At 38.0% G+C, this 21,290-nt stretch overlaps 1 protein-coding gene across 2 annotated transcripts in view; it reads left to right on the top strand.

Moving 5' to 3' along the window:
* The window catches only part of STAM (signal transducing adaptor molecule), a 63,342-nt gene extending 52,752 nt beyond the window's left edge, over positions 1–10,590 (top strand). The window contains exon 14 of one of the 2 annotated variants that reach the window (XM_027559836.1): positions 1,644–10,590. In XM_027559836.1, the coding sequence (XP_027415637.1) occupies positions 1,644–1,869 (226 nt within the window). In that variant the 3' untranslated portion in view covers positions 1,870–10,590. The remainder of the gene's footprint in view (positions 1–1,643) is intronic. The other variant, XM_027559837.1, reaches the window with a different exon arrangement.
* The last annotated feature ends 10,700 nt before the right edge of the window (positions 10,591–21,290 follow it).

Raw genomic sequence — 21,290 nt, 5'->3', positions numbered from 1 at the left:
GAGCCACACTGTGTAGCACAGAGTTTTACACCTGGTGGGAGCTCAGTAGATACTTGATAAATAAATGTTTTGATGGGAGTTTCAAGGGCTGTGTTAGGCCAGTGAGTTATATATTCCAGTTCCTGGAAAAGTCTTCACAAAGACCTTGAGGCAATTTTTAAAAAGATAATATTAGGAACAGTTGTGTGTAGGTACATGTGCATCTGTGTGTGTTTGAATGAGAAAACTGATGGCAAAACAAACATACGCTAACAAAATTGGAAGTAGTGAAAATGGAGGTGGAAGTATACACCATAGAGGTATATGACATGTTTGACTCAAACTTTCTAATTGTAAATCACAGTCAAGAGGAATTTTTTTCCTGTGTTTTTGGTGGGCAGGTATTTTAGTGTCCCTCGGTCCATATCTAGCAGACAGTTTCTTATTCTTTTACATAGATTTTCAATTCTCTGGTTGTCACTCTTCTGGACTTCCATCACCCTAGGGTGAGCCTGTTAAAACCACGTCGCGTCACATTGTCCTTTTTTGACTGGTGGGTCTTCACTGCGGCACGTAGGGGCTTCTCTGCCTAGTTGCAGCACGTGGACGTCTCTGGTTGTGGCATGTGGGCCTCTCTCGTGGTGCGCAGGCTCAGCAGTTGCAGCGCATGGGCTCTCTGGTTATGGTGTGCAGTCTTAGTTCCCCCTCGGCATGTGGAATCTTAGTTCGCCACCAGGGATCGAACCCAAGTCCCTTACTTTGGCAGACGGATTCTTAACCACTGAACCAGCAAAGTCCCGATTGCTCTTCTGTCCACAGCCAACCAGTGTTTTTCCATCCCCCGCAGCCACAGGCCAGGATCCTGACCACAGTCTACAGGGCCTGTGTACGCAGGCTCCTCTCCTCTGTTTCTGCTGTCTCACTTCATGCCACTCTGCCCTTGCCTACTCTGCTCAGCCATCAAGGCCTCCTTGCTGTCTCTTGAACGCGACTGGCCTTTTCGCACAGGCTTGCTGTCCTCTTTGCCTGAAGTGCCCTTTTTCCTAGATTGTCGGTGTCACCACCTCCCGCTCTTTTCGGGTCTCTCCTTCAGTGTTGCTGTATCTGAGTGCCCTCCCCCACCATCTGGATCCACAGGAATCTCTTGTCTGAGGAGCTAGTGGTCCTCCTGGGATGCTTTGTTTCTTTCTCTCTTTTTTTGATTTAGACCATTTTTAAAGTCTTCATTGACCTTGTTACAATGTTGCTTCTGCTTTGTGTTTTGGTTTTTTTGGCATGTGGGATCTTAACTCCCTGGCCAGGGATCAAACTCACCCCCTGCATTGGAAGGCTAAAGTCTCAACCTCTGAACCACCAGGGAAGTCCCTGTATTTCTTCATATCACCTCTTGTCACCACCTCTTGACATACTACACACTTTTTTTCTCATCTTTTTTCCTCCTATTAGAATATAAGTTCCATGATGGTGGGGACTTTCCCCTTTCTTCCTTTATGATATCCCGGTGCCTCAAATAGCAGTGTCTGGCACATTCTAGCTATTTAATAAATACTTAATGGAATGGATCGCTTGAATGAGTAACTGTTTAGTGAACAGCTTTGCTATTGATCTCTGAATGGCTGTGTAAGTCAGTGTTGACCTAACTGAGTGTTCTTTCCCCTCCACAGCACAATGGTCAGCTCCGTCCCGGGAAGTACGTATCCCAGCCAGGCTTCAGTGTACAGTCCTCCCCCTGCTGCCACAGCTGCTCCCGACGTCACCATCTACCAGAACACAGGGACCAGCCTGTCCCAGGTGCCGAACTATACATTACCGTCCACACTGCCCCAGCCTGGGGGCAGCCAGCAGCCACCTCAGCCGCAGCAGCCGTACTCCCAGAAGGCTCTGCTATAGGACTGGAGTCCCCTTTGTGGCAAATACCCGCCGATCGCCAATGGCAATGTTACGAGATTCTTTAATATCTTAAGATTGGTTTACCCTCAGCTTATAGGAATCGTATCTTGGTCAACACGTTCCAATGTTCAAGAAGGGAGATCCCTCTTCAATTTGCACTGACTTTTTAGAGAGTCTCCCCTCCCCTCCCCTGTGAGGAATGAAACTACTTACAACATATAATTCCTTTCATAATATGAAAGGGTCAATGCAAGATTATCTGTCTCGTAAAATCACCTGGCCTGCAGAGTCAATCTTACCAACACTGTTGTGGCAAACGTTGTGTACATAGGTTGCTGTGTAACTTCACTACTGGCCATTTTGAATCACGAGTGGTGATCATGTGAATATATTTAACACTGTTAAATTAATTGACATTGCTATTTTATTTTAATCATGAACAGCTACCATGTTTCATAATGTTTTGTGTAAATTGAAGATAATTACACTATCCTTTTAAACTGCAAGAGAACAAAACTGTAGCATATGTACATGAAGGTGTTATGTTGTCCCCGTTTCAGTTTCCCATTCAGCTGAACCTTCCTGGGAGTAATTGGGAGCTGAATGCACATATGTTATGTCATTCTGTAGCCTCTGCATACTACTAGCTGTCATCACACCAGCGTACAGTAGCTAAATTTTTGGTGCACTTCTAGCAAATGATGATGTTCCCTTTTACACTTTGACATTTTGGCATGATATATCAGAATACTGTGGGACCATGAGACAAAAGTCAAGTTGGACTGCATTCTTTTATATCTTAACTTTTAAAGAGATAATGTCAATTTACTTTTTCCTAGTCGAAGATAGTAATTAGGTTTCTAAGCTGTATACTGTGTTTATTGGTGGCAGTGACACCAAAGATAGAGGCAAAGGATAGAAGTTTTTAAACTGGAAAGAGAATATGAATTACACTACAATTTCAGTCTCTTGTAATTATTTAGGCGATGGTGAAACTCAATTCATCTGTCTTATTCCACTGCTAGTCTTATCTTTAACATATTGTATCCTTTAATTCTTCATTAAAATAAGTGTAAGTAGATGTTTCAAAGTCATCGAGGTTCCTGGCTTTGCTTAACAGTTTGTATATTTATTCTTGTCTTTGAAACTGGATTTATAGGCTGTTTTCTCTCTCTCCTCTCTTTTAAAGTTCCCGAATGGAATTATTTTGGCTTCTTATTCTGAAGTAGTTTTGAGTGAATGCTTTTTCTTTTAATCCATATGAAATATGTTTTCTACTGATATTTTAATCTCCTTAAATATTTATAATTTCCCTAGTTGTGGTGTTATTTAACACTATTATTGAAACAACTGAAGAATTGAGTACCATAGTAAATGAATTGATTTATTAACAGGTTTCACACCATAAATGAAGATTTAATTTGTATTTTCTGAGGTAGGTTCAAGGTAGGTTCAAATTTAAATCACCATCTTATATCTAATTTGTGCCTTCCTGAGTTTAGAGTACATTGCCCTCAAACAGTAATTTTAAAATTCTAAATTAAACTTTACATTAAAATTTTTAATATGTTGGTTTTTGCTAAACATTGTCAAAAGATTGTAATATTTTTCATAGCCATTTGAATATTTTAAGTGATACACTTTGTCTCAATTCATACTGTATTTTTCTCTTTTGATAAATTCCCCAATACCAATGGCAAAATGTATCATTGTCCCATTTTATTTTGATAGCTTTGTGCTGTAAAATCAATGACATATTCTCTAGTATGTGTTTGCTTTGTAAAAGTCAAAGAATGGTGAAATGAACAAAGGCTACCCTTATTACAAGGCATGTGTAAGTTTCTTTGCCTAGTCATATTACTAGGCTTTTATAAAGATTTAAATGATGAATACTTAAAAATACTTAAAACTAATACTATATTATAAGCTTGCAGTTTTCTTTTACTAGGCTTTCCCAGTGGCTCAGCGGTAAAGAATCTGCCTGCAGAGCAGGAGATGCTGGCTTGATCCCTGAGTTGAGAGGATTCCCTGGAGAAGGAAATGGCAACTCACTCCAGTTTTCTTGCCTGGGAAATCCCATGGATAGAGGATCCTGGTGGGTTATGGTCCATGGGGTCACAAAAGAGCTGTACATCACTCAGCAACTAAAAAGCTTTCACTTACTAGGTGTGAAAATACCAGATGGAAAAAATTCCCCTGAAAAGGAAGCACTGGATTTTCCATCTTTCAGGTGACACGGCAAGGCTAGAAATAGAAAAGGACCAATTAGAAGCACAGTGATTTTGTTCTGCAACCAGAGTATGTGCTGCACTTTCGTAAAATTTTTCTTTAACAGGTAGCTGTCCCCTTTTAAAGGGAATTGAATTATTTATAAAATAAATTAGCTATAAAATGAATTTCTGGGAAGCAAATTTTACTTCTTGGTAAAATTTTTTTTACTTTTATAAAGTAAAAGCAAAAAATTTTTTTTACTTTTATAAAGTTTTATAAAGTTTGTGTATCCATAAGCCAGTGACATCTGAATGGAAAAATTCTGCCCAGTTACTGTCTAGCAAGAGTAGCCAACAAACCTCGTGGTCAGTCAGATGGCTAATACATCAGTGTCCTAAACCCACCTACTGGTAATAACACATGGTGCATCCTTCCCCTCATTTCCCCTAACTCTGTGGTCCTGCTTTGCTGTTACTGTCTCTCCTACTCATGAGGAACCTTTTTCTGTGCCAGATTTTCTTCTGAAAGTTTGTCTCTATACCTCTTAATTTTTGTAATTAAAATGCTTAGTAGACCCCTAGCATTCTTTTCTCATAGTTTTCATAAATGACACATGTATAATTCAGCGTGAAACTTATCTTTAGTCCCAGGCTTCAAGTTTATAAAAGATAAATTAGTGTCCTATATGATAAACTCTGCAACTGCAAAAACTATACAGTTATTTTCTAAATTGAGGTCCATTGGTATAATTGGTCAAATTTTCATTTAAGACATTAAAATCACTGTTTTCTTTTTCTCATCTTACCAGTTAGCAATTATAGAGTCCTGTTGTATCATTATTTATTTAATAACAAAATCATAGCATTTTCTAATTTAAAAAGTTTTTCATTGTCAATGAATCTTTGTACCCTTTAGAATAAACATAAAGAAAAAACTTAACTATTTCTCAAAGACCTTATGTTCAGTTATCTTTTTATTTTAGAATCATGATTAAGTGTTCTTGTCAATACCTAGATTATTTTCTTTCTTTTTTTAAAGATTTTTTTTTTACGTGAACCATTTTTAAAGTCTTTAATGAGTTTGTTACAATATTGTTTCTATTTTATATTTTGTTTTTTATGAGCATGAGGCATGTGGAATCTTAGCTCCTTGACCAGGGATCGAACCTGCACCCTGTGCTTTGGAAGTTGAAGTCTTAACCACTGGACCACCAGGGAAGTCCCTAGATTATTTTCTATGCTATTTATGATTACAGCCCCTGTTTCTAATCAAAACTGCCTTGAATTTTATGCACTTTTTTTTTATATGGTCTTCCTTTGAGATTATTTTTACCCCCTGATTTTTCTAGCTTCAGAAATATTGTTTCCATACAGATTTCCTTATTGAACAAAGCCTAACTCTTTATTGGTGATAACTTGTATTCATACTGTTCTTTGCTGATTTTCCTACTCCTAGCTTTATGTTAATACTTGCCATTGCCATTATTCTCCGTTTCCTGTTTCTTTTCGAGTCAGGGTTTCTGATAAGGATTACATATTAAGTGTCAGTAAGCTCCTGGATAAACATGAAAGGAACTGGTTCTAATATCTTTTGGTGTTCATAGACTAAAGAAAGTTATGTGTATTTTAGAAAAGAGTATATTCAGATTTTTTTATCTTATGCCATCAGTAACAAATATTTTTGAGTTTATGGCCTCAAAATATGTGTATTTACAAATGGTACAAGTTCTACAGTAGTAATACGTGTAGTACATTATGAAACCCAAGAAATCTTACAAGGATAAGAGGAAAAATTATGAATAGAAATTCTGATATTTCTTCGCTTATCTCTGGTTCATTAGTCGGTACCCTAGAATGTATCTGCCTGATTTGGAGACCACTGATTTAGAGGTTACGATTAGACAGAGTGAAAGTACTGTGATACTAGGTTGGCCATTTGAAGTCAGCATCTGATACTACAAGTGCTGCTTTTCCCAGCCGCTCTCTATGTTGAGAATTTTCAGAGTTATAAAAAGATTGAAGTAATATATTGAAAAGCTGAGTACTCTTCACCTGATTCATGAATCATTAACATTTTGTTACATTGGCTTTATCTCTTTATGTTTATATATATATGTGTGTGTATGTGTATTCATGCTTGCATATAGGTGTGTCTCTGTGTGCATATCCACATATACTATATTGTGTGAATAGACAAAGTTAGACTTTGCACTAAACTATATACCTAAGCATTTCATCATGTATTTTGTTAAAGATAAATACCTCTTCCTTCATAACCTAAACCTTTATCACATCTAAGAAAATTAACAGCAATTTTGTAATATAATTGTTATCAAACATCCCTAATAATCCCTGTTTTATAGGTACAGTTTTTTTAAATTCCAGGAAATAGATCACATTTTTAATGTCCCTTTATTCTCTATGAGTCTAGATTAATCTTTTTTTTTGCCTTTTTAAAGATCAAACCTGTTTGTCGTTTAGTGTGTCCCACATTCTGGATTTATCGCTCTTTTTTTTATGTTAATTATTATTTATTACTTGATGCTCTGTTCTCATTATAGTCCTTTTTTCTTAACCCTTCAAAAGTTAGTCAGAATTATGTGATTTATGGTTAAAGGTGGTGAATCTAAATTTTTCAACCTCATATCAGAAAAGTGTATATATAAGTGAACATTTTGAGCCTTCAGATGTGGTTATTCTGTATAAATAGAGGCTGTGTGCTCAGTCCACTAATGCTTAGTAGTTTTGTGTCCTTCTTATCAAATTGCAATTAGAGTCAATGAAGAAAATCTGAACCCTTAAAAATAATTGGCTCCCTTCTATCCCCATTCAAACCCAAATCAGCTTTTCTCAAGCTTGTATGTACCTGATTCACTCACAGTGGCTTTTAAGTATTTTAGAAATGGCATCAACAAGTATAGAACTTTGTTTTAGGGTGTGTACATTTTGGCATGTTTGTTTTAAAAGACTCATTACCTTTTATCATATCTTCTATTAAGATACTGAAATCACTTTAAGGGAAGGGAAGTACTTCCTTTTTAAAAAATCTAGTTTTTACTTGAGATTGGTTGCCAAATTGGAATCAGGCTGAGTAAAATTTATACCCAGAGTAAAGTTAGAAACACATGCAAGTTACAATAATATACACTATCAGGTTGTTAAGTAGCTGGTTTAAACCCTCATATTATTTCAGTTCGTTAATGGCTTTAAAAAAAAAAACAAACCAGTATTTGTAATCCATTGTTTCTGTGTCAGGCTATATGAAATTTCTTAAGTGCAGGATAATTACATATCTTACTACTTCAAAAAGAGATCTAGTATGTAAACAATTAAGAATGTTTTTGATTAATTGTGTGTGATACTATCTGGAAGGTATTTTAAGATGCCAAATATGAAACGTCCATATGGTATGATTAAAATACTTGTGTACTGGTTTTGAATTTTGTTCCTTTTCCCTCAGAGGGGAAAAAAAATGTTTCAATTTAATATGTTTGATATTCTGTAGTTTTAAAATATGGTAACCCTAAAGGAGTTGTGAAACATGACTAAAGAAGTTGTAGTGAAGAATACAGGTAAATTCACTAAATATTTACCAAAGAAGCTTCATTATAGCAAGCCCATTTCTATACATGGTAGATGGCACAGGATAAAACAAATGGTTTTAGTATTTGCACTGTAAATTGTATCCATTTTGACCACATGGGTTTTTTTGTAAAGTATGTGGTGATACTTCTGGTTGAAGAAAAGAATAAGAACTAAATTATGTTTCACGAGTTTATTGGGGTTCTATTCTACTATGATGTGGACATTTTAGTTCATGACCCTTAGGAATTCAGATTTTAACCCAGATATGTCTTTTGTCAAAAGAATTATCTTGCTAGATATGTGATTCTTAGCAGTTCGATGAATCTCTCCAGCCTTCTACTTATTTATAAATTGTCACTTTAGTATAACTGTTACATGATCCTTTGAAGCCTGCAGAAATTCTGTGCTTCAGAGCCTCAGCCTTCTCGCCATTCAGCCTTGACAGCTCATCTGTGCCACTGCTGTTACCTCACAGCTCAGAGGCAGACAAGGAACAGAAACTTGGGAACATGTTCCCAGCATATGGTCGTAACAGTCCCTGTGTGTAATCTGGGATACCTGATATCCGTTAGTCCAGCGGTCCCCAGCCTTTTTGGCACTAGGGACCGGTTGCGTGGAAGACTGTTTTTCCACAGACCAGGGTCAGGGGGATGGTTTCAGGATGATTCAAGCGCTTCACATTTATTGTGCACTCTATCATTACATCAGCTGCGCCTCAGATCATCAAGCATTAGATCCTGGAGGTTGGGACCCCTGCGTTAGTCGACTCCTGAGCCTTTTGTTGATGTTTGTGTGACCCCATGAGGAATATCTGCGCTTTGAGTAGAAGCACCTTCACTTGATAGTACTTTCACTGGTGCCGATTTGGAGGAAAAATTAAATAATTATGGCTCTGAAGCATATACTGTTTTTGTATCTTGTTTCAAGCTAAAGGAGAGGCAACAACAGACTAAGACTATTATGAAATTTTATTGCTTTTGATGTTCTTGTAAGCAGAATAGTACCCTTGGACTCACCGAGGTGAGAATGGTGACAAAACCAATGTATACTTTTTCTGTTTTATTTACCAAATAAGCAGATCACCTGAAATGCTGGAGAACTGTGGAAACTAGGAGCTTCCATCTTTGAGACAGGCTGAGCGAGTCTTTTTCTAATATTCCAAATAAGGTACAAAATCAGCAATGTCATTATTTTTTTGCATCACAAATATTTGACCTAGAAAAATGTATTGTGTGATTATAAGTTATTAATACACATAAACATTAGCTTTTAAAGGTTAGTTTTTTCTAACCAACTTTGTCTTATGTGTCAATGTCAGTTACATGTGTACAGTATTTTACATAGTTATATAGGACAATTTCAAAAATAAAACGAATTTTTTTTTTTGTAGTGTTCTTGTTTGGACGTCAGGAAATTAGATATCCTGCTGGCATTAAAAATTCTTTCCTAAATTAGTTTATGATATTTCATGGAATCTCAAAAGGTTTTTGTCAAGTATTACAGAAAGTAAATAAGCTTTTTATAGAGGGGAAAGACAGAATTTCCAGTTGTTATCACTGGTTGTGTTATATTCCCAGCAGGAATAGTCGGTTCCTTTTTAGAATCTTTTTTGCTATCTAATGCTGATTTTTTTAAGAGTAATTTCAAGAGTGAATACTGGTTAGGTTTTACCAAAACAAGCAAACAAACAAAAAAGACAAAGTTCTTTATTTTATGTCATAGTGAAAATAAATTTTGTATTTGTATAGGTAATGTTTCTTTTTTATTTTTAAAAGATTACTTACATTCTAATTGGTCTTAGTGAAATAATTTGATATCAAAACATCAGGATACTTTTATTTCATTGACATGATTGCCAAATTTAATTTATTTGGAGGGGGAGCAGGTAGGCCAGTGGGTTTCCTTCCAGTTAAGTTAAATACGCATTTGAAACAGGAAGACTTCTGGTGTCCGGAATGGAACTTTATTAGGCTGTAAGGTAAAGTGTTGTGCTTTTACTTCGTTCCACAGAACAGGAGTATCTCTCCTCTGCATGCCTTTCATGGACTTGAAAGAGAATCATTTCCTTCAGGTTTTCAGTATGAAGGGAGTAAAGTTCTATTTTTTATTTTAACTCTTATTCAGCATTTGTGTCTAACTATGCTGATTTGTCTATTTGAAAACCAAAAAATGTCTTCCAAAAAAAAATATTCTCCAATTTTTACTTGCTAAAGAATACTTACTGGAACAGGATTCTATTTATGCTTTCAGTGGGAGCACTAAAATTGAGTAAGTGTCTAGTTTATACCAAATGTTTGTTTTATGTATGTTGTAATTCACAATGGTCAGGGAAATTGGTCTCAAAAATTAAGCAAAGGAGGATAGATTAATAGCTGAAGGAGCTGAGTTTAAGTAATATGTTTTAACAGTTTTGTCAAACACATTTTGAGATTAAAAACTCAAGTATTTTTCATTTTTGACCAAGAGGTGAGCATTATTAAAATTGAGTAGAATAATCTAAATTACTATGTATAGTATCGTTTGAAAGTCCTATTTCTAAACTTTTTTATATCTAGTAATTCACATGTTTATTAGTCAAATGCTGTGTATAACTCATTTTTTTCTAGATAGTTATTCCAAGAACTGTGGTTTGAGAAATGTAAAATTGTATGCAGAATGAAATCAACTGAAGAGAAACCTGAAGACTGGTTGTGGTTCTCACAGATAATTCCTGTTTATTGGATTTAAAATGTTGTAACTTTAATGACCTGGAGCTCAGAATACAGGAAATTCTGCTGTTGGGCATTTATGTGTCCTAAAAATCACTATGCAGCATGCATTACTACACGATAAAAAAAGCCTTAGAGTTTATGGGAAAAACCCATTAGAGGCACAACATTGCAAAGCATCTGCAATAACATACTTAAGAATAAAAATAGGAACCTAATATAAATAGTAGCACCGTTTCGTGTGTTAAATGGCTTACGAAGACATGAACATTACGGTAAATATGACGCTTTACCTTGACAAAGACCTGACGTGAGCCTTTGGGAGTGGATATGGGAAGGATTTATTTGTGAATTAACATGCAGATGGGCATAGGGACTGCTAGAGTAGGAGAGCCCGTTGTGACACCAGATCTGGGTATGTGTGACTCAGCCCCGGGTGAGCTGAGGGTGCTTGCTGGTGGTGGGGTGAGGCACGCCCGCATGTGGGTTTTGCCTGTTTCTGCAGGTGTTTTGCGTGTTCCTGCACGACTCAGTTTATCTGGGTGCATCTTCTGCATTTCACCTACTGTTTCTCCTGGACAAAGCCACATTTCAAAAGCCACAAAGCCTGCATTTCACCTACTGTTTCTCCTGGACAAATTTCTCCTGGAAATTTGCGTTTTGCTCACATTGTTCCTTTATTGTATCACCTCCTGCAACAAGTTTTTGTTTTCCAAAGAGCAGTTATATCCATACTGACTCTCAAAGTCATTTAGAGATGGAGGGTGAGTGGCTAGTCACCATTTATTTCTAACTTAAAAAAAATATGTTTTTAAGTATTGGAAAAGAATCAGGTATATCTAGGATATAAAATGTTCTTTCCTCTTTACAAGGTCGAAAGGATCCCAGTAGAGCATGTGAGCATGTTCAGATTCAAAGAATTGTGTTTTGCTGAAGTACAATCTGTGAGGTTATATGACTGACAACTCTGCCATCTCCCTCCAAAAAAAGAGAACAGAGGAAAATTAAAACCATCATTTTCTGAGTTAAATGGGCAAGGCCATCGTGCCATTATTTCCACTGATTTTTTAAAAATTAACTATCGATTTGACCTTCAGTTGGCTGACTTTTGAGTCATGTACCAGGTTTTTCAGGTTTACTGCATTCTAAATTTTTATATTTCATAGCACTTAGTAGATACTTATTTAAATACTTTTATAAATCAGGAGATGTAAATGCAGGTCATTTATAGGTTCATTTTGACATCAGAGTTTTGTTTCTTGGACAAAATTGCTGCATTTCTTTCTAAAGCATGCTGTGTTGGTGAGTGAGCCTCCTAGGGGTGATATCTCCGTCAGTCACATTTTCCACCCTGGCTTATTGCATTAACTTTTCCTGGTCCTCAGCTTTATCATCTATAAAATGAGAGAATTATGTCTTAAGTTCTGTTCAAGCTGCTGTTCCTGCAGTGATGTGAAAAAATGGCATCACTTTAATTTTATTTATTAAACAAGCACTTGCATTGTTCTTACTGTAGAATGGGTACCACTCTTAAGTGCTTTTCAAATCTCTCATTTAAAGTGGGCTGATGAAGAAAGGAAACCAAGGCACAGAGTTTGGTAATTTACTCAAGGTTGTCCAGCCAGATGGGGGCAAGGCTGGGGCTCAAAGCTAAGTAAAGTTTGTGCTCTTATTCATCAGCTTGTCATTAAAATGATGATTCGTTTTCTAACGTATAGGAACTCCAGAAGCTACAGGGGAGAATGAGGCAGCCCCTTCTCTCCAGAATCTTCACATAAAGGCAGAATTTTGTAGTGTGTGTGTGTGTGTGTGTGTGTGTGTGTGTGTGTGTGTTTATGTCCCACAGAAGAACTCTACAGTAAACATTTGTTGGTGAGACTACCTCATTAGAATGTAAAAATACACATTTTCAGGTTAAGTAGTTGGTTCCAGGTTTCCAGCTGGCTTATTTAAGATTATTTAAATAAACCACAAGGTTCCAGTCTGATGGTGATAAACTGGGTGAAACTCTTTTAGGGCACTGTGGAAACGTGATAGCTAAACGTGATAGCTAAAAGGCTGACTTATTTGATACCTAAGATTAGTGATACTATGTATAGAAATTAGAATAGTTATGTGGAATCATTGAAGTTTTCAGTCAACCCAAACCCCTTGTATGTCTATTAATATGAACTTCTCATTAATGGGAGATTCCTAATAGTGGAATCTTTTTCATATTTTTATGTGTATTGTACCTAGAGCAATATCTTTTCCACTGTACTCAGGTACCTAAGTGTTGAGTAAGTGATCACTTCAGTTTTACAGTAAGCACGATGAGTCTCCAGAGAGCTCCGTGTCCCTGTCAGGGGCCTGCCAGAAAGTCAGATTACACACAAGAGGTCAACTAAACAGGCTTTTGCAAAAGAACTCCTTAACTGAAGACTGAAGGAGCCAGCAAGGGTATGGAGGCATCCTTTACTGTCAGGACCTCTGAGTCAAGAGGGGTAAGTGTTACACAGCAACACAAGGTGAGAGCTGGACTAGAGGAGGAGGGACAGATGGACAGAGCTATGAATGGCACAGTGGTCAGGAGAGAAGGACGAGAGGAATAAACACCCTAGTGTCTCCCACTGCCCTCTGATTTCTTGCTAGTCATCTCACTGGCCAAACCCAACTGGAATACAGAATGGTGGGAGCACAGGTGAGGAGATGGATGGAGAATAGCCAACATAGTAGAAACATATCTGGGTGTGTGTTTGTCCCTTCAGGCTGCTGTAATAATACCATAGCCAGGGGACTTTCCTGGTGATCCAGTGGTTAGGACTCCATGCTTCCACTGAAGGGTTCATGGATTCAATCCCTGTTCAGGGAACTAAGATTCCACATGCTGCATGGCAAAGCCAAAAAAAAAAAAAATACTGTAGCAGAGGGGAGATGGAAATTACATAAGTAACAAATTTATTTCTCGGCTCTGGAAGCTGTAAAGTCCAAGGTCAAGATGCTAGGAGATTCAGTTTGTGAGGGCCTGCTTTTTGGTTCATAGCTGTCTTCTCATGATAACCTCTCATGGCAAAAGAAAGGAGGGAGACAGCTCCTTGGCGTCTCTCTTAGAAGATACTAATCCCATTCACAATGGGTCTCTCTCCCAATCACTTCTCAAAGGCCCTACCTCCAAACACCATCACCCTGGGGCTTAGAATTCCAACAAATTTTTCAGGGAACATAAGTATTCAATCTGTTGCATGATTGAAGCAACCCTTGTCATTGAATGCAGTTTGATTCACCACTTGCAAAAATATTAAAACACTTTCCTCTGTCAGTTAAATTATCATACATATTTTATGAAAAGCCAAGCATGTTCTAGGTGATTTCCAATTAGTTGGTTAATTTTCCTATTGCTGAGTTTATATAAAGTACTGAATTCAAATTATCAGTAGGTGGTGCTGCTGAGATTGAATCTAGAAAAATCTATAGTAGACATTTCTTGACGATTAGGATTTCAGACAGGTTATTTGGGAAAGAATGTTACAGAACCATCAATTTGTGATTTATTGTTTTTCATGACATCTGAAAAACATCAGTTTTTAGGATTTTGATTTACTTAATATGTGAAATATTCTGGATTTGCCCAACATAGGGGCAGCAGTGGATGTGTCTCCACAGAATCTGAAGGATAAGCATGTCATAGAACATAATTACTGATAATTTTCTGACGTGCTATACTGGGGTTTACCACTTGCCTTCTTGTTTTAATTTACTTTTTGAGATAGAAGCAATGAATCATAATACATATCAAGATTTTTTTAATTAAAATTTTAAAGTCTTTACTGATTTTTTTGCAGTATTATTTCTGTTTTTTGGCTTTGGGGCTGTGAGGCATATATGGGAATCTTAGCTCCCTGACCAGGGATCAAACCCGTACCCCCTGCATTAGAAGGTGAAGTCCTAACCACTGGACCACCAGGGGAGTCCCTCAAAATTTTTTAAGTGATTCAATTTTAATTTCCTGGAGAAGAGAATTAAGTGCAATTTAACAAATGCCCCAGATGATCCTCCTGGTAACACTGGTTTGGAAAATGCTGACAATATGCAACCTTCTTTTGGCCTAAGTTTCCTTATCCAGTTGGCCTGAGTTTCCACAAACATTCTGAGGTCACAGTCACATTTGAAAAGATAAAGAAGGCTTTGGATCTTCTCCCCAGAAAAATGCCCCCACCTAGAGTGCTGCATATAATTTCAGGTGTTTCAGAGATACTTAAAATCCATCTATATATCCTGTCTGTGAACCCCTGTGCTGTAAAATCTGTTTAAAACTTTTCAGTCTAGGCATCAAGGGTTGCCCTAAGCTTGGCCCATCCCACTGATGGACCCTTTTGCCCCAATATTGCCATCAGAGTCGGGAGCTGTGAAGATGAGCAGATTTTAGATATTGTGTTCCTGAACACACGGAAAAGCTAAATTCACAGAACCTGTATGCTTTCCTTACAGTCCATAGGAATTCTTCAAAACACACAAGAGAGTCAATTGAGGAAATCATTTAGGCAGGCTTTCATACTTTGCAGTCATTGGCATTGTCCAGGAAAAAAAAAAAAAAGGAAAAGGAGATGGTGTTGATCTGTCAAGCCACCTTTTTTCTATTCTCAAAGACAAGCATCTTATTTCGAGCATAATTTTAGGGCCATGGTGTCCCACAGGAAAAGTCCTGCCAGGCTGGTGATGAAACACAGGGACTCGTGACAGAATTCTCCAGTTTTTTACCAAAGCATCCTTTGACATCACCAGGCCTGGATCCTGCCAGCGGAGCTGCCAAGTCACTCAAAGTTCTTTATTATTGAGACTAAGTTTGTTACTAGTCAGAATCGACTTAGCAGTCTGCTGCTGACTGTTAACATAAGTTCAAAGTGTTATCGTTACAGAAGAAGGTCTATAGACTAAATACCTTAGGTCAGATCCCAAACAGATATTAAAAATAGAAATCATATCCAGGCCATTACCTCTGTGGTGGTGATTTAACCACTACTTTGTGTTTACTTTTATATTTATTATCGTGATTAGCTGTTTATGTAAAATTGGTTTATCCAAGCTTAAGTATTAAAGGGTGAAATAAAACTATGTTGAGTGGCAAGACAAAGTTTTTAAAAACACATGTAGACCAGTTCTAAAACATGAAACAGTTCTTTGTATACATGAAATGATCATTTATTTCCCATCATCTTGCTTTAGCAAAAATGTGAAGTGGAAAATGGAATTCAGCAGATGTTTGCATACCAGGGAGATCTAACAATGACTAAGTGGACAGAAAAAAATCTGGCATAGTGGGCCTGACTGCCATCTTGTGAGGGTCCCTTTTCCAAGGTTGGCCTTGACTGGCTTTGGGAGCTTGGATTTGGGGAGGGTTCCTACTATTCTCAGAATGGAGAAGAGTGGCACATTGGGCCCAAACTTTGCACAAATGATGTGTTTTATGCTGATCACTTGCTTCCTTCTGGGAGTCTGGAATCTGGGGACATGCCAAGTAGGACATGATCTGGGGACATGATCAGCTCCAGGCACCATGGGTAGTGAGCTTTCCTGATTGGCAACATTACACACGTGTTGTCACGCCTTGTTGCTGGGGGAATTAAACTCGTCCTGTGTGACTTTGGTTCGAGGACTCATAGAAGCTCATACCTGGTTTCCCTTGACAGCCTCCCATGCACCTTTTTTCTTTTCTGACTTTGCTTAAAGTCCTTTTGGTGCAATAAATTACAGCCATGAGTGCAGTATACTGAGCCCTGAGAGTCGTCCTAGTGGATCATCAAAACCGCGAGTGGCATTGGGGTCCCTTCAACACAGCAAGGTCCTGTCACTGCCTTTGGAAGTTCACAAATGTGTAAGGAAGGAAAACACATACATTTAAAGCTATAGCACAAGGTTGAATTTAGTAAGGTGTTCAGTACTACAAGAGGAGATAAGTGCTAATATTGCAACTGGGGAGTTAGGTACAGGCCATAGTCATTTCAGTGTTGGAACAAAATTTTTTCTTCAACTTCACTGCAGTAATAAACACAAAAAAAACCCCATATAATTAAAATTACCCTTTTATGACTTTGGATGTGTATATACTCATGTTACCATCCCCATAGTCAAGGTGATGAACATATCCATCAGCTCCAAATTTTCTTTGTGTCCCTTTGTTTTGTTTTTGTGATACAAACACTAGACATGAGATTCACCTTAACAAATTTTAAATGCATGGTACTTTATTATTAACTACTGGCACAATGCTTTAGAGCACATTTGTGGAACTTATCATCTTGTATAACTAGCTCTGTACCCTTGAGTGACAACTTCCCATTTCCTCCTCCATCTCCAGGTACCACTGTTATATTGTCTACTTCTCTCCATCTGACTATATTACATGCCTCACATAAGAGGAATCACGCAGTATTTGTCTTCCTGTGACTGACTTATTTCATTCATCATGTCTTCAGTGTTGTTGCAAAGAGTAGGATTTCCTTTTTAAAGGCAGAATAATATTGCATTGTGTATACATTCCATATTCACTCATCTGCTAGTGCACATTTGGGTTGTTTCCATTTCTTGGCTGTGGTGAGTGTGGTGTGGGGAGCCGGCGGGAGGCACTCCACCCGTGGCAAAGGTCATGAGGAAGGAGGCTCGACATATGCAAAGGCGGGATCGAGCCTCAGGAGTCCCCCTGGAAATTTTCGAGCATCTACCCCCATAACCAGAGCCTGCCTATTTCACTACTTTGTGCTCTCACCTACACCTCTGACTTTACGGGGGGCTGTCCCCCACCACCTCTTTCAGAGAAGGAGTTAACTTAGAGCTCCAGTTAATAATAATTCCTGGGCATGACAGGAGTGTTCCAAACTTACCAACTCCTCTGAAGGTTCTCTAGCCTGCCTGACAGGCTTGTCCGGCCACATGTGATTGCTCACAGCCTCCCAACCATGAGAGGCACGAGATGCGTTAAACCTTCTAAAAACAGGTTCCTTAGAAAAGTTAGAAAACCTTTAGTATAAGTATGGTGGGCTGATTAGAAATTGTATTGGTGAAGGGTTTTTCATTTGTTGAGCCAATGTTTACTGCTAAGTCTCCACATCCCCTGCCCTTACACACATTAATGAATATATAGAAGAAATAAGTATTAACCTTTGATATAAATCACGTTAGACCTTAGGCCAAGTAAATTCTTTCCTTAACTAAAACCCACTACACCCTCACCCTATAGGAATGTAACTTTATTTGGGTGGCGTCTGTTTTAAGAATAATCACCCTTGGAGAAATAAGTGTTCTGGTTGACTGACCGCTGTCATAAGGAAAGGGTCATAAATTGTCAGCAGGCCCCCTGGCCAGAAGATGATGTCACACCCCTAAGACCTCTGTATACATTTGTATGAAGCACCTGACTTTAATAAAAGTCAGGACTGCTCTCCCCGTGTGACTTTTGTATAACATCTCAGTGTATAAAAACAGACCCTGGAAAATAAAGAATTGGGATCAGTTTCTTGAAAGACTGGTCTCCCCATGTCTCTCTCTCTCTCAAACTCTGGCTGAGTCTCCATCTGGAGCGCGGAGCCCGCCATGCTTACTAACTTTGCCTGGGCTTCTAAGATCTGACTGGGGAGGCCTCAGTGTCTCCTCTCCTTTGGGAGAACAGAAGGACACCTGCGGCCTACGTAAGTGGTGCAAGCTTCTTGTCTTGAAGTTTTATTGGTCTCCCGCGTAAACCAAGCTACTCAGCCTCTTTTCTCCACTGAATTTTCCTGCTGAGCTATCCTCATTCTATTACTCTTTATATCTCTAATTAATATTTAAATAAGTCGCCGACGCCGTCCCCGCTTCGAATACCCTGGATCAGCCGGGGCTGGATCCTCTTCAAGATCCTGATTTCAATTCAGTCCCAGAAGTCATAGTCATGTGGTAGATTTACTTTTAATATTTTGAGGATGCTCCATACTATTTTCCATAGCAGCTAAACCATTTTACATTCCCACCAACAGTGTACAACAAATATTCCAGGTTCTCCATATCCATCCTCACCAACTATATATTTTTTTCCCTTTATAATAGCTGTCTTGACAAGTGTTGTCTTCTTCCAGATTTTAGAGAGAAAAATTTGTTTTTCCACTGTTGAATATGATGTTAGCTGTGGGTTTTTCATATAGGGCCTTTGTGTTTTGAGGTAAGTTCTTCTACACTTAATGTTTTTTTTTTTTTTTTGAAGTCTGATGAAAAAGTGTTGAATGTTGTCAGATACTTTTTTTCTGCATGTATTGAAATAATCATCTGATTTTTGTCCTTCATTCTCTTAACGTGATGTTGTCACATTGACTTGCATGTGTTGAACTACCCTTACATTCCAGGGATAAGTCCTACCTGAAGCTTTTAATGTGCTATTGAATTAAGTTTGCTAATATTTTGTTAAGAATTTTTTATATCCATGTTAATCAGGACTATTAGCTTATATAGTTTTTGTGCTTTTTTTCTTGTTTTTTGTCTGGCTCTACTATCAAGGTGGTGCTGGCCTAATAAAAGGAGTTTAGAAATGTTCTCTTTTCTATTTTCTAGGACAGTTTGAAGGATTGGTATTCAGTTCAGTTCAGTCACTCAGTCCTGTCCGACTCTTTGCAACCCCATGAATCGCAGCACACCAGGCCTCCCTGTCCATCACCAATTCCCGGAGTTCACTCAAACTCATGTCCATTGAGTCAATGATGCCATCCAGCCATCTCATCCTCTGCCATCCCCTTCTCCTCCTGCCCCCAATCCCTCCCAGCATCAGAGTCTTTTCCAATGAGTCAGCTCTTCACATGAGGTGGCCAAAGTATTGGAGTTTCAGCTTTAGCATCATTCCTTCCAAAGAAATCCCAGGACTGATATCCTTCAGAATGGACTTGTTGGATCTCCTTGCAGTCCAAGGAACTCTCAAGAGTCTTCTCCAACACCACAGTTGAAAAGCATCAATTCTTCGGCGCTCAGCTTTCTTCACAGTCCAACTCTCACATCCATACACGACCACAGGAAAAACCATAGCCTTGACTAGACGGACCTTTGTTGGCAAAGTAATGTCTCTGCTTTTGAATATGCTATCTAGGTTGGTCATAACTTTCCTTCCAAGGAGTAAGCGTCTTTTAATTTCATGGCTGCACTCACCATCTGCAGTCATTTTGAAGCCCCCAAAATAAAGTCTGACACTGTTTCCACTGTTTCCCCATCTATTTCCCATGAAGTGATGGGACAAGATGCCATGATCTTCATTTTCTGAATGTTGAGTTTTAAGCCAACTTTTTCACTCTCCTCTTTCAGCTTCTTCAAGAGGCTCTTTAGTTCCTCTTCACTTTCTGCCATAAGGGTGGTGTCGTCTGCATATCTGAGGTTATTGCTATTTCTCCCGGCAATCCTGATTCCAGCTTGTGCCTCTTCCAGCCCAGCGTTTCTCATGATGTACTCTGCATAAAAGTTAAATAAGCAGACAATATACAGACTTGACATACTCCTTTTCCTATTTGGAACCAGTCTGTTGTTCCATGTCCAGTTCTAACTGTTGCTTCCTGACCTGCATACAGATTTCTCAAGAAGCAGATCAGGTGGTCTGGTATTCCCATCTCTTTCAGTATTTTCCACAGTTTATTGTGATCCACACAGTCAAAGGCTTTGGCATATTTTTCTTAAATATTTGATGATAAATTTACCTATGAAACCTTCTGGTCCTGGTCTTTGTTGGGAGGTTCTTGATTATTGATTCAGTCTCATTATTTGTTATTGATCTGTTCAGTCTTTCTACTTCTTGACTCAGTCTTAGTGGTTTCTTCAAATGTGTCTTCTAAGTTATCCAACTTGTTAATAAGTAATTGTTCATAATAGTCCCTTGTGATTTTTTAAAATTTCTGTGGCATAAGTAACATCTCCTCTTTCATTTCTGATTTTTAGTCTTTCTCTTTTTTACAGTAAGTTCAGGTAATGGTTTATTGATGATGTTTATCTTTTTAAAAATAGCTCTTAGTTTTCTCTGTTTTTGTATTGTTGTCTATTCTTTATTTCATCAATTTCTGCTCTAGTCCTTATTATCTGCTTCTTTATGCTAATTTTGAGCTTAGTTTCTTTTTCTGTTTATTGAGGTTTAAAGGTAGGTTGTATGAGATCTTTTTTAATGTGTTTATCACTAAAAACTTCCTTCTCAGTACTGCTTTTGCTATATCCCCTAAGCTTTGGTATATTTTATTATTTTCATTTGTCACAAAATATTTTAAAATTTCCCTTTGACTTCTCCTTTGACTCAGTGGTTGGTTAAGAATGGATTAATTTCCATGTATTTGTGTGTTTTATTAATTTCTTTTTGTTATTGATTTCTAGTTTTATTTCATTGAAAAGTGCAATAAAATAAAGTAAAAAAGATTTTAGCATTCTTAAATTTGTAGAGACTTGTTTTGTGACTTACCATGTGGTCTATCCCAGAAAATGTTCCATGTATGCTTATAAAGAGTATATATTCCACTGCTCTTGGTTTGGAATAGTCTGTATATGCTGTTAAGTCATGGAGAAGGCAATGGCAACCCACTCCAGTACTCTTGCCTGGAAAATCCCATGGACAGAGGAGCCTGGTAGGCTACAGTCCATGGGGTCGCTAAGAGTTGGACATGACTGAGCGACTTCACTTTCACTTTTCACTATCATGCATTGGAGAAGGAAGTGGCAACCCACTCCAGTGTTCTTGCCTGGAGAATCCCAGGGACGGGGGAGCCTGGTGGGCTGCCATCTATGGGGTAGCACAGGGTCGGACACGACTGAAACAACTTAACAGCAACAGCAAAGTTGGTTTATAGTGTTGTGCAAGTCTAGTGTTCCATTATTGATTTTCCATCTGAAAGATACATCCATTGTTGAACATGAAGTATGATAATCTCCTATTATTATTGAAAAAAAAAAGCTTGAG

The sequence above is a fragment of the Bos indicus x Bos taurus genome, chromosome 13 (genome assembly GCF_003369695.1).
Source record: "Bos indicus x Bos taurus breed Angus x Brahman F1 hybrid chromosome 13, Bos_hybrid_MaternalHap_v2.0, whole genome shotgun sequence".
In the NCBI taxonomy this organism is placed as follows: domain Eukaryota; kingdom Metazoa; phylum Chordata; class Mammalia; order Artiodactyla; family Bovidae; genus Bos; species Bos indicus x Bos taurus.
This window is presented reverse-complemented; position numbering and strand designations above follow the sequence as displayed.